General features: G+C 42.7%; 1 protein-coding gene across 1 annotated transcript in view; it reads right to left on the reverse strand.

Moving 5' to 3' along the window:
• The window catches only part of RAB3C (RAB3C, member RAS oncogene family), a 125,036-nt gene extending 113,182 nt beyond the window's left edge, over positions 1-11,854 (reverse strand). The window contains exons 1-2 of the mRNA XM_083883988.1: positions 11,796-11,854; positions 1,569-1,796 (exon numbers count right to left, since the gene is read on the reverse strand). Of these exons, the coding sequence (XP_083740114.1) occupies positions 1,569-1,796; positions 11,796-11,819 (252 nt within the window). The 5' untranslated portion in view covers positions 11,820-11,854. The remainder of the gene's footprint in view (positions 1-1,568; positions 1,797-11,795) is intronic.
• Positions 11,855-13,946: the final 2,092 nt, after the last annotated feature.

Consider the following 13,946-nt stretch of genomic DNA (forward strand, 5'->3'; position numbering starts at 1 on the left):
GGATTTTAGCTTTCATATTTTTCAAATTCTGTACTGCTTTAGTGTATAACTCTAAAACTCTATATAGCTACTGTCTTCACATTTTGTTTGGACAAGACAATTCCCCTAGGCCTGAAGTTCAAGGACACCTTACTCTCTCAGGGTTCAAAAGTATAAATAACACTGAATTGGGGATGGGGAGCAAACTGAATTACTTCATTACCTGAAGCTGTAATTGGAGGATTAACCCCTGATATGTAAATGAACCAAACTCACATCAGTCTGAAAAACTTGTGACCGTTATCCATCTTAGGTGTAGCCTATCAGAGGTTTCTGTCAGCCAAGGTGTACTTATTGAAGGTCTTTAATAAATACTGGATTTACTCTTCTAATCTTGTCTAGCCTCTGTTCTAGGTAGCCACTCCAAGGCATCATGCACTGGGCAGCTTCATCTCAAGTTCTGTGTGTGGTTTTGGGCACCACAACACAAAAAGAACACATAAAGGACACAAAAGTATTATAAAACATCCAAAGAAAGGACACAAGTGTTCTGAGAGGCCTTGAGGGGAGGCATATGAGGAGCAGCTGAGGTCACTTGGCCTGTTCAGCCTGGAGAAGACTGAGAGGAGATCTCACTGCAGTTACAATTTCCTTGGGAGTGGAAGAGGAGGGGCAGGCACTGATCTCTTCTCTGAGTGACTAGTGACAGGGCCTAAGGGAATGCCATGAAGTTGTGTCACAGGAGCTTTAGGTTGAGTATTAGGAAAAGGTTTTCCACCCAGAGGGTGGTTGGGTGTTGGAAAAGGCTCCCCAGAGAGGTGGTCACAGCACAAAGTCTGCCAGAATTCAAAAAGTTTTTGATAGGATTGTCAGGCACATGGAGTGATTGTTGTGTCGGTCCTGTGCAGGGCCAGGAGTGGTGTCCCTCCCAAATCAAGATATTTTATGATTCTATGGAATAAGTTTTGGCTATCATTTATCTTTGATGAGAGCTTGTAGAAAAGGAAACCTATTCCCTGGCATCTCATTTTTCTCCACTGGGCATCTTTCTACTGTCTCTAAGGTATAGGCAAGGAATGAGGGGTTTGTATATCTGGGAAACACTATCTCCTCCTACAAGTTTCCTTCCTCAGCAGAAGATGGAAGATGTTTCAGGTGATTAGGATGACAGAGCAAAAAATTATGCCTTCTGTTATGCATCCACTATTATAGCTCCTACATAAATACATAACTTTTTAAGGGAAGACACCAGATCCTAAAACTGGTATTTCAATATACTTTGAAATAACATCTATCACTTTCAATAATATACATAGTGCACAGACATTAATATGGGTCAATCTGTATTATTTCCAAAAGGAATTTAATTAATGATAAAGTACTGTACTTCAATACCTTAAAAATACAGTTTGCACTCTAATATTCAAGATGGAAAAACTATGAAAAAGATCATTAACTGCTATTTCATTCCTATGCTTTCTCTCTCTAAATATATAAGGGTTATGACACTCAATGCAAATCTGAAGTTGCATAAATGCTATCAAAACTGCTACAGTTTGCTTAATTCACAGAACTATTTTTTAGCTTACCCAAATCTGTAGCTTAATTCTTTTTTCATTTTTGAAAACCGTTTTTACTTTGAAATCGATCCCAACCGTGCTTACAAACGCAGATGTAAAGGAATCATCAGCATATCGGAACAAAAAGGAGGTTTTTCCAACGCTGCTGTTGCCGATAATGAGCAGTTTGAACATGTAATCAAAGTTCTGGTCAGATGTATCTTTCTGGCCATATCTGGAATCTTGAACAGATGCCATCTGTAATTCAAAATAAAAAAAGAAATACCTTATTGTTTCTTTTATCATAAAAAAATGCAAACATTAAAATTTTATTGGAGCTTTTCATACAAGCTATCAATGAAGATCAAGAAGAATATCTTCTTGAAAGATTAGTCATGTGTATGCTTCAATGTGAACTTCAAGATATTCACAGAGATCTAATTATTTTTTGCGATTCTTGTACGTAGTAGTAGTTCTGGTAGCAATAGAGGATATAAAAATGACTGTTGATTGGTAGCAAAACAAAATAAATTCATTCTAAACCCCCACTTCTTGAACATATCACGAAAAATAATTGTTTTCAGAAAATGAGATGATGGTGAAAATGCAACATTTCATTTGTATAAGAGGGAAATAAGAGCTCAGTGCTTCATTTTGACACAGTAAGTATATTTCCAAAGAGAAGCTTAGAAGGTTTTATATCTAATAAAGTTCTTGATCCATTTATTTTACTGTAAATAAGTTGTTATCTTTTTCCTTGCCTATAAACCTACTCAAAGCATTTTCCTTTACCAGCTTTTAGTTCTCATACCATTAAATAGTGATACATACACCTGTGAAATAAAGTCTTGATATTTTTTCCCAGTACTCGTATATTCTGAAGTTTTTTGAATTTGCAATCTTAATGCAACATCACCATAAGTGGCAGTTAGAGTAATAGAATATTAAGGTTTGGAAGTGATGTTAAAGATCATCCAGTCCCAGTCCTGATGCCTGGGACACCTCCCACTAGCCCAGGTTGCTCAAGGCCTTATCTAACTTGGCTTTGAATACCACCAGGGCTGGGGCATCCACAACTTCTCTGGGCAGTCTCTGCCAGTTCTCACCACTCTAACAGTAAATAATTTTTCCTAATATCTAATCTAAATTTCCCTTCTTTCCATGTGTACCCATTCCTCCTTGCCCTGTCACTCCAGTTCCTGTCAGAGAATCCCTCTCCACCTTCCCTGCAGGCCCCTTCAGATACTGGAAGGTGTCTATGAGGTCCCCACACACCCTTCTCTTCTCCAGGCTGCACAGCCCCAGCTTGCTCAGCCCATCCTCACAGGGCTGGTGTTCCAGAGCTCTTAGCAACCTCCTGTTCCTCCCCTGCACTTGTCTAACAACTCCTTGTCACCATGCTGGGGACCCCAGAGCTGGATGCAGTGCTCCAGCTGGGGCCTCAGCAGAGCAGGGCAGAGGGGTAGACCCCCTCTCTCAGTCTGCTGGCCAGTGCTCCTTTGGATGCAGCCCAGGATTCCCCTGGCTTTCTGGGCTGGGAGCACTCACTGCTGGCTCATGGTGAGTTTCTCATCAGCCACCACCCCCAAGCCCTTCCCCACGGGGCTGCTCTCAATCACTTCTCTGCCCAGCCTGTGGCTGTGTCTGGGATTGCAGTGACCCAGGTGTAGGACCTTATACCTGGCCTTGTTGAGGTTTGCAGTTGCCCATCTCCCAAGTGCGTCAAGGTCCTGCTGGATGACATCAACATTTTGAAATCTGAGTCCTTAAAATACAGGTTTTTATCCATATAAAACACCCGAATAAGCACAGATTACTGAATACTATTAAAGAGCAACCTATTTTGCTCTAGGGACTTCAAAGATCATGGATTCCATTTATAAGTACACCTTAGGCTTTCATGAAAATTGCAGAGATGAGCGTGAAAACCTGACCAAAGTTCTACCTAGGTTGCTCAAAAAATAAATGGCAAAAAATAAAGAACTTACAGTGTTTCAACTCAGTTTTTAAGACAAATTACCAAGTATTTTGAGAGCTCATGGAAGTTTTTAGATTATGATTATTCTGAGAAAAACACTTTTGCATGCTGATTTGAGACAGAAAGACAGACACCATAGCCTAACATAAAGGCTTATTGAAAAGCAGCTCATGTAAAAGCTTTCTAATTTAGGCATCTCAGAATGCATTTGGGCAATCAGAAAGGACAGTGGGAACCAGGGTGACAGCTGTGCACTTACCCACACTCTCAGCAAAATTTTAGTTACTGCATAATTGTTTTAGGTAATTCTACTATCTCATCGCATCAAAAACATTACACCAGCTTCCTTGGGCTACTGAAGAGGCACATAGGAGTTGGGACAAAAAGAAGACATTGGAAGTAGCAAGTTTTTAATAGAAAATTCAATGTCAGATTTATATTTCATAAATTATAGAGTAAGGGGTGTTTGATTTCAGAATTCAATTCCAGAATTTAATTCTTCATTAAATATAGTATTGGGTATCTACACACTTCCAACCTGAGTGTTTGCATTTGCCTTAATATTTATGCACTTCTTCCACAGGTATACAACAAACAGCATAGAAGCTTTAGAATGGCCAAAGCATAGAAGTTTTAGAATAAAAATCTAAATATTGTCAAGCATACACATTACTAATCTTTCAGCTTTATTATTTCTATAGAAAAAACCCAGAAACTTCCATTACTGTCCCATATTGTACAACTATTTGGGGATATTTTGGTTAGAGAACAAGAAAAAGGAAATCGAATATTTATTAAAGGAGTCTACTCACAAGCCACTATAAAGCAGTATAACACAGGGCATGCTGATGTTGTGTAGAGTTTGCAACAAGAATTTAATGAGGTCTATCAGACCAAAGACTGCAGTGCCTGTGGGTGCCAGATGTGTGACCACTATGTGTTGCTACAGCAGCCTGTTCCCCTGCCCTTGTGGCTCCTCTCTGTTGTGCTGTAGCTGGAAGCAGCTGTTACCCCTTGTAACAAGGAGGAATATCATATCCTGATTTTATCTCCTAGGAAGTCTTCCACATAGCTTCTTCAAACAGCTTAAGATTTACAAAAAGAGGTTTAAGCTTTCATCCATTTGCTCCCCTGAGTCCTATGAAGCTTCCAACTCATCCCCGAGTACTTTAATGCCTAACACTTCAGAAACAGCATGATTCAGTGAGCAGAGAAATCAGGAGACCTGGATTCTAATAATAGTCCTGCTAAACCATGTACATTGTGTAGCTTTCCTGAGTAATAATGTGTTTCCTGTGGATAGTTTTAAATACAGACTTTACCCACAGAAATTTCAGTGTTCCTCTAAATTTGCGTGGTTATATGCATTACTCATTCAGCAGTTTCCTTGACATTTCTGAAATAAAATAAAATAAAATAAAATAAAATAAAACAAACCCAACACCTTCACTGTGCCATAAACTTATGGAGTCATTACTTGCAGTATCATAGGTAGAATTACAGGCATGTTGAACACAGAATTGAAGCTATTTTTATTTCAGCGGCAGGAGTTTGTCTGCTTCTTACAAGATGCAAAAGGTAAAGGAAAGGCATAGGAAAGGACTAATTTCTCCAAGAGGATTAGTGAGGTAATAATTGAAACTGTTAGGAGAGACATACTTTATCCTAGTAAGCCAGTCTCCCTAGATTACTGACAGTGATCCTTTCTCATGTCCAAAACCCAAATGACCCTGCACTAGTGTAAAGAAACATCAAACTCCATGCAGTTGCTAAGACTTTGCCATTACTTCCCAAACTCCCTCCTTCTCTAGTAAGCAAAGAGAAAAATTCTTCCAAGCACAATGGACATTACGCTCACAATCTAAATTATACCCTAAAGGAATTTCTGCCAATTGTAAGGGAAATACAGATAGTTGGTCCTCTTGAACTTTTTGAATAAGTCTGTAGTGCTTCTCTTTCTTAAATGCAAACTGCTGACTTAAAAATTAAGTATGGAATTCACTGTAACCCACTTCCCAAGGTATTAATGTGTCAGTTCACTCCTAACAGTACTTGTCCCTACTATTGGAGGCATTTGTAAAAAGTGAAGATCATGATGATGCTATATTCCACCTTTGGAAATTACGCTGGAAGTAACCACTAGGAATGCTGTGTTCTCACCTGTAATTAAACACTACATACATGGATGAGGACCAAATAAACCTCTCTAATATTATGAAATTCTGTTTTCAATAAAGTAAAATGCATATCTTTATTTTGACAAAGTTCTTTTCTCAAACGTTAAATGGATATATTAAATGAGCATCACTTTCAACGAAACACACTGAGCTTTCTCTTCAGTAAATTTTGCCCTTATTTAGCAAAATTGAAGAGAAAATGCACAGGGTTATTTTCATTAGCACCAAAAGCAGTCTCAAGCCATTTCCTAGAGGACTTAGGACAGACTTGAGAGTTGACTGAGAAGTCTCAGCTCAAGACAATGAAAAGAAAATCTATAGACAAGAGATCTCGCATGCTTGCTCCCTATCAAAGCCAGGAGAAGTTAAGTTGCCAGTTTGAACATTGTGCAAGGGCAAATAAAGGATTGCTTTGTATACTTCCCTGCTTACAGCACATCTCTAAACTCCTTAAACATGGATTATTCAAAGGCATAGGAAAGTTTAATCATTAAGCAGAGTTTTCTATTCATACGCAGGTGCTGTCCAAGTCTCATGTTTAGCTGTTTCCTTGATCCCAAAAGAAAAGGTGAGAATAGAGAAGGGTTGAGAATAAACGTCAGAAAAACTGTGTTTACCTGCCACCTTCATGATTATAACAAAACATTTGGCTCTGTGACTCTTTATGCACGCCTCATTCTTTGGCAGAATCAATCTGAGCAGCTTTCTTACTTCAGCAGCACAGAATGCTGTGACCTCCCTGGCCTGCACACAGCTTTAGTTTGCACTTATATATGCACCCCACTCTTCATGCTTAGTGTAGGATGATTTGCCCCTGGAAAATATGGTGCAAAAAGGCAAGAAAACCTGACATTGAAAACACTGATATTCATTCCTTCACACCTTTAGCAAGTATGTTGTTTTCTTTTAAAAACTCTAATAACAGTCATGTCTTAAATGTAAAGATCGATAGTAAGTCCAGAGAAAATGTCTTGCTTCTATGTACAGTGAGGATAGAGACTGATTAATGAACTTAAAGTTGTTCCAAAGTGCAACACTCTCTTTCTGTCTAGTGTTATTGCAGCCTGCTCCTCCAAGTGGGGTAGCGGAGATCCTTTTTTAATAGATCACTTTGGTCAGATTAGAGTGAAACAGCACTGACTGACCAGTGTTTGTACACACATAATTGTGGTGGAAAGAAAAATGGTTCTTTCCTGTATACAGAGTAGGAATATATATGGTTCTATTTCTTTGTATACAGCAGCTGACTTTAGTTGATATTTTGGTAAAAACAGAGTTTCCTGCATATGCAGCCTTTTGCGAGGTGATCTGTCTTTTGTAAAATGTTATTAGTCAAACATAATCAATGGATATTGAAACAATGGAATACAATGGAAAAATTAAATTACTTTAATTTATCAAACTGTATGTAGGATGTGCAAGTGAGTGACACTCAATGCACATAGTTGTTTTTCGTGTGTAGATCAACTGACATCATCAGAGTAGTTAAAATGTTACCAAAATCCTCATGTACAAGAACACTGTGACAAATAACCCAGTCATGGAGAAATTAATTACTTTTGAGGTGAAATATCAGACTAATCTAGGGACTGGATTTTAATCTTGACTCTTTCAGAGGCGTCCTATGACTTTTGTTTTCTTCTTTTCTACATCTTGGGCAAGTTGTTTACTCTCTTGCATTTTTGGTGTGATCTCAACAAATACATTGATATCCACAGATACAAACCACAGCCAATTCTCATAAATCTTTATCATTTATTTTTTAACCAATTAATAAGAATTAACAGGGTTCAGTAGACAATGCACTGGCCACTTATTTGGAATTTACTGATCGCCAGCCATCTGCAGAGCACAGCTTGTAAACTAATGTACTTGGCAGCTTTAGGAAAAGCTTATCTGCTTCAAGGTATTATGAGGTCAGAATCAAGTACATATGTAAATGTATCACAGTTCGATTAAAAACATGTAGTTAGAAATGCAAAGGTTCTTTTTAAGCAGAACACTAAAAGGTGAAGTTGGGGAACATCAAGAAGATACTGAGATGTTAGATCTAAAACACTTCAGAGAAGCTCTACTTGCTTCATATCAGCAAAACTAGCATGAATATGGCCACACTGCCAGGAGTTGCTCAGGACAAGAGAATGTAAAGTGACAAAAAAATGGTTTTGGCAAGGCTCTGACACCTAGATTCTTGTGGTGACCAAGTGAACTATCTTTCATTTCTATTTCTTTAACCTAAATTTACTTTATCTGTGAAAAGGGTGGCTTAGGAAGCATATTTCTAATTCCTGCTCTAGGTAGCATGTAAAAGCCCCTTCTTCAAATAGTGGCAAACCCAGAGCTACAATCCTAAGTGCGATAATATAACACAGGATCTTAGGAGGCCACTGAAATAGTGTAGCTATGGAAAGAAAAAAAAAAAAAAAAAAAAAAAAAAAAAAAAAAAAAAAAAAAAAAAAAAAAGCTGTGTCACCCCCAGTACTCCAGGAGAAATAAATTCAAAATAAATTCAGATTTACCAGGGAATATGAAAGAATGAAAATGAGATGGCTAAAGCCTTCTGCCATTTACTCTATTTAATACAGTACTCAGGGTCATGAGACTAGGAAAGACTGTGTACCTTTTTGTTTGCCAGAGAAGCTCCATCAGGCTAAGAGACTAAGTGAAATACTAATGCTACTGTCCAGGGTGAGACAGCATTAGTGACAGTTCTGATCAAGTGTGTTTATGAATGCCAAATTCAAATGGGAAAACACCCAGAAAGGGTAACAGGAAGATTAGAAGAAAGAAAAGCTTATCTTATGGTAGAAATAAAAATGAAACCAAACTAAGCCAAAAAAACCTACAAACAAACAAACAAACAAACAAACAAAAAACAAAACGAAAAGAAAACAAAAACAAGAACACACAGAGCTTGATTCTCTGGATAGTAATCTGGTCATGATGTAATGAGAACTATTTAAACTGATGTGCACCCGAGCAGACACTGCACGTTATCAATAGCATAAACTACCCCCAACTGCCTCTGAACTGGAGGTCAATAAGTACCTAACCAGCAAGGGAACAAGCTTCCACACTACACTTCCAAAAAGGGGGAGTGTCAGAAGGATGATTACAGACTCCAGATGCAGCTAGATCAGTTAACTAAAAGGTGTATATAAGTTTCTCTGTGGACTCAGTGGCTTGGCAGGCTCTTGTACTCTACTGCTTCTACTAGGAACTAACACTGACATATCAAATAATTTTGCTAAGTGATAAGAGTTGGATTTTCATGCAAACTCCTGTATCTAATAGCTTTGATTGGCCTTTTTTCATCATAATTTTATAATAGCTTCTTAAATATCTGTAAGCAGCATTTCGGCTTGCTATTGCCCTTCTCCATTGTGTTGGGAAGTGTCTGCTATAAATGTACCTTGTCTAGACATATCTATCGTCAGTGACAACAGGATATGAAAAACTGAGGAAAATTGTTTTCATTTCTTTCATTGGCAAAGGAGATAATTTACAAATTATCTCCACTTCCTAATTTTTATTCCCCTCAGCCACCTTTGAAATTATCTGATGTCTTGGCAAGGTGAAGAGAGTGTCTCTAGAGATCCAGCATTTTCTATCTGCCACCATTAATGTCCGTATGCTCTAACAAACGTTACAACCAGGTTATCCAAACTACAGTTCTTTTGGTATTCTGGCAAATTGCTTGCTACAATCAGAAAAGGAGTGAAACTAGAAGCGAGTGAATTGGTGCATGAATCCCTGAGAAGTTTGAAAGTGTCATGAAAGCCTTAGGGACATTACTGACAAAGAGACATAGATATCTCAAGTAATTCAGAATAATTCTTAAAAGAATATGCAGAAACCATACAGAATTCGATGTTTCACAGAAAAGAAAGTTCATTGCTTTTGAACTAAAAACCCCTCCATGGCCATATGTACTCCTAAAACTTATATCTGTTTTTTGGAAACATGGCTAAAAAAATGAAAAATAGTCACAAACTGTGATCCAGACTCAGTTACATGCAGCAGATGACAGCACCAAACTTTTACACTAGGCAACTCTTTCCTGGAGGGACTATTTTTCTGGTAATTGTTGGTCCTTTCTGTCTTCAGAGAAATGACACAAGCTTGAGATTGAAGCAAAGGACTCACAAACATAGAAAGATGGCAACAGCGCTCAGGCCTCCTTTTTTTTCATCCTGCTAAACCATTTTAATGTTTTAGTTTTCTTTTAAATGATTGTTCGATGGAAATGTAGAAAAAGAAAATGCTTACACTTTCCTCTGAGTTGTTTTTGTTGTGATCAAAAGACATACACTTGATCACTCTTCTCCTGCTCTGCAATTCAGAGATGGTAGCTCTGTAAAATTGTTACAAATCGTTGTGTGCAACGAAGCAACTACATTTGTTTCATGTAATAGAAAATCACACAGCTAAAAAAAAAATAAATATAGCAATTAGTTCAGCCACTCTAAAGTCTGTTTGTACAAGGTTCAACCGTATAAACCTAATGTTGGAAAACAAAGGGTTCTGCAGAAGAAGAATCCACAACAGAAAAATTGTTTTAGTGGAATTAGTAATAGGAATAATATATGGGTGTGCTGGGAATAATGTAGACAGAAGGAAAAAAAAAACAAACAAAACCTGCAGAAACTCCAGCTGAAAATCAAACTCTGTGTGCCAGACTGCATTTTCATATTTTGGAAAAATCCTCATGTGTATGATTATAATTTTGAATGTGATACGCTTAAAAATAGACACTGTTTGACCATGTCAGCAGACTTGAAAAAACAAAATTTATTGGGGGTTTATAGCTTTCTGCTGTCTCTCTTTATTCTGAGGCTGCATTTCTGCTGACTTTTACTAAATTATGTTCAACAATAATTCCATTTGTTCTGACAATCTGGATAAAAACCAAGAAGCTGTTCTGTGGTTGTCATGTAAAATTTTCTTCTTTTTTTTTTTTTTTTTTTTAATATCTGAATTCTCCTTTCTTTAGATTCTGTTTTAATATTGTATTACTATTTTGTTTCATCGACTATTTAAGAACTTTGGTGAATTCAACAACCTGTCAAAAATGTCAAATGCAGTAGAGACCAATCCACAGTTGTCACCCTTTACTAGCAAAATTTCTTCTAATGAAATGTTCTCCAAAGCAAAACATACTAAATGTGTTTATGTAGTGTCTCCAGTAGATCAATAAACATGTGAATAAATGGAAAATACCACACAAACATTTCTGACACATACATACAGCAGGCAAAAGGTTGCAGATCTTCTGTTAGCCTGAAATTTCATTACTGCCAGAGTAGATATCCAGCATGAAAAACATTAGCTAACAGGGCTGCAGTTCATAACTTAAATCACAACATCCTGCAAAAGTGCTCTTTGCACTTGATCATAAAATGATTGTTAACAATCCACTTTTCTACTGAAAAAGAGTCATATATTCAAATGTATAGTCTGGGGGCTCCAGAGCTCCTGTGTGGGATTACAAAACAGGCCACAATTAATAATTGAATATAGTTCACCAGCAAAAAATGTTTTTGAGACCATAACCCAGAAACTGCTAAAAACTCTGCAAAACGTAATTGGTGTCTGTCTAGCATCCTCTGATCCAGCGCTAAGGGGCTTCTTTCCGTACACAGGAACTGCAGAAAAGGGGCCCCTCTCTGCCACCCCCATCTCCAGCCAGGAGCCACCTCTCCCCGGTGTCGATGGAAACCTGCTCCACGGAACAGGAATGCCCCGCACAGGTGGAGAGGCTCCGTGCCATCGATGTACCTCGGGACGACTCGTCCCCGGCCCCCGGCGGGCGGTCACTCCCCTCAGGGGGCTGCGGCCGTCCCTGCAGGGGCAGCACGGCAGAAACACCGCCCGCCGTGCCCGAGCGCGCCTCGAAACCCGCCCTGCCCCACACGGGCCCTCCCTCCTTGGACACGACCCCCCGCACACGCCCCGGGCCCCGCACCCGCGGGGTGTCCTCACCCTCAGCCGCGGCAGCAGAGCCGGCCCGGCGGCCCGGGCGGAGGGGCTCCGGCCCCGTCCCGGCTCTCAGCTGCACCGCGCCCGCCGCACCCCTTGCTGAGCTCCGGCCCGAGGACCGACCTGCATGGGCGCTTCGTGCCTCATCGCCGGGCGCGGCCCCGCCGCCTGCCCGCAGCCGCTCGCTCCCGCACGCCGACAGCCGCCGCCGCCGCCCGGGCTCTGCCGGCAAACCCGCGGCGAGATCAGCACCGGAGCTGTCCCCGCTCCGCCCCCGGGCAGCCCCGCCCTCCCTCCCGCGCGCTCCCGGGAGTCGTAGTCCTTTGGCCCGGCTCCCCCGCCCTCGGTCCTGCGGGGAGGGACTACAGCTCCCAGGGTGCTCGGCGCCAGGCCGCGAGGGGGCGGGGTCGGAGCGGCAACGCGCCGGGCGCGGAGCTTCGCGATTCCGTCTCGGGGCCGCGGAGGGCGGCGGGGCCGGGAGAGGGGGCGCCGTGGCGGGGCGGGGGCGCGGCGCGCTGTGCCCGTGCTGAGGCGGAAAGCCGAGACGGAGCGGGAGGAGCAGGCACCGCCGGCTCGGCAGATGCGCTGCCCTCCCGGCCCCACCGCCCGCAGCCAGGAGGAGCCGCGCCGGGCGGCGCTCGAGGGGCTGCGGGAGCCGCTCGGGGGAGCGGAGCGGGGCCCGGGCGCGGCGCTGCACAGCGCCCTCTGCGGGCAGGGGCGGGGCGTGCCGGCCGGCTCCGTGCCGCGGGGCCGCTTCCGCCCCGTTATCCCGCTCGTATCCCGTTATCCCGCTCGTATCCCGTTATCCCGCTCGTATCCCGTTATCCCGCTCCCTGCCCATTATCCCGCTCCTATCCTGTTATCCCGCTCCCGCCCCGTTATCCCGCTCCTGTCCTGTTATCCCGCTCCTATCCTGTTATCCCGCTCCCGCCCCGTTATCCCGCTCCTGTCCTGTTATCCCGCTCCCGCCCCGTTATCCCGCTCCTATCCTGTTATCCCGCTCCCGCCCCGTTATCCCGCTCCCTGCCCGTTATCCCGCTCCCGCCCCGTTATCCCGCTCCTATCCTGTTATCCCACTCCCTGCTCGTTATCCCGCTCCCGCCCCGTTATCCCGCTCCCGCCCCGTTATCCCGCTCCTATCCTGTTATCCCGCTCCCGCCCCGTTATCCCGCTCCCGCCCCGTTATCCCGCTCCTGTCCTGTTATCCCGCTCCTATCCTGTTATCCCGCTCCCGCCCCGTTATCCCGCTCCTATCCTGTTATCCCGCTACTGCCCCATTATCCCGCTCCCGCCCCGTTATCCTGCTCCTGCCTCTTTATCCCATTCTTGCCCCATTGTCCCCCTCCCGTCCCGTTATCCTACTCCCGCCCCGTTGTCCCACTCCTGCCCTGTTATCCTGCTCCCTCCCCGTAATTCCGCTCCAGTATTTGGGCTGGTCCCCACCGCTGGGGCTGGGCGGCCGAGCGCCCTTCACCTTGAGGGCTGCTGGTCATGTCATTGCTGTGCGCAGGGACAGTCCCTGGGCTGTTTGCTCATCACATCCCACTGTCCTGCTTTCTCTTCCCTTGCCTGGCTCTTGCCCAATCGCTGACAAACGGGGCCGGGCAGCTCCGTGTGGTGCTGCTGTGCCATGGCCATAACCCCACTGGGCATGGGGCCAGCGCTTCTGGATGGTGGCAGCCTTTTTGGTGTCCATACTGATGTCATTGTAAGGGGGTGATTAATCATCCAAGAAGTTTTAAATATCTGTCTCAGCACTTTTTGTATGACCCCATTTTCTAATGCAGAGTCCACATTTACCCGGGGCCCAAATGGACAGGTCCATAGGGGGTAGAAAAATGTATAAAGGCTGTTGGAGCCAGAATTAAGATTGGCAAGCTCTGCTCTAATGAAAGGGGGAAGATGGGTGACTCTGGGGATGTCTGCCCAAGGTTTGAGAGCTAGACACATCCCAGGCAGAGGAAAGGGCAGGAGAAGGCAGCAGTGGTGGCTGAGGCAACATGGAAACAGCAGTTTGCCCTGTGGGTTATCCATTTTACAAATGTGGTATGCCTTGCATGAAGGGAAGCACCCAAAGGAGCTGTGACACAAACAGATTGTGTCATAGAGACATGAATATGGATTAAATTGTATGCCAGAAGAAATTTCATTCTAGCTTTGCAAGTTTTTAAGTTCATTTGCAGCTGTTTATACCTACTCCACTATAATACAAAGATAGGAAGTAAGTATTTTTTAAAGACGTGCATTTTTTGGAGCTCGCCCTTCTTTCCTGCA

This window comes from Zosterops lateralis, assembly GCF_965231275.1.
Source record: "Zosterops lateralis genome assembly, chromosome: Z".
Taxonomy (NCBI): domain Eukaryota; kingdom Metazoa; phylum Chordata; class Aves; order Passeriformes; family Zosteropidae; genus Zosterops; species Zosterops lateralis.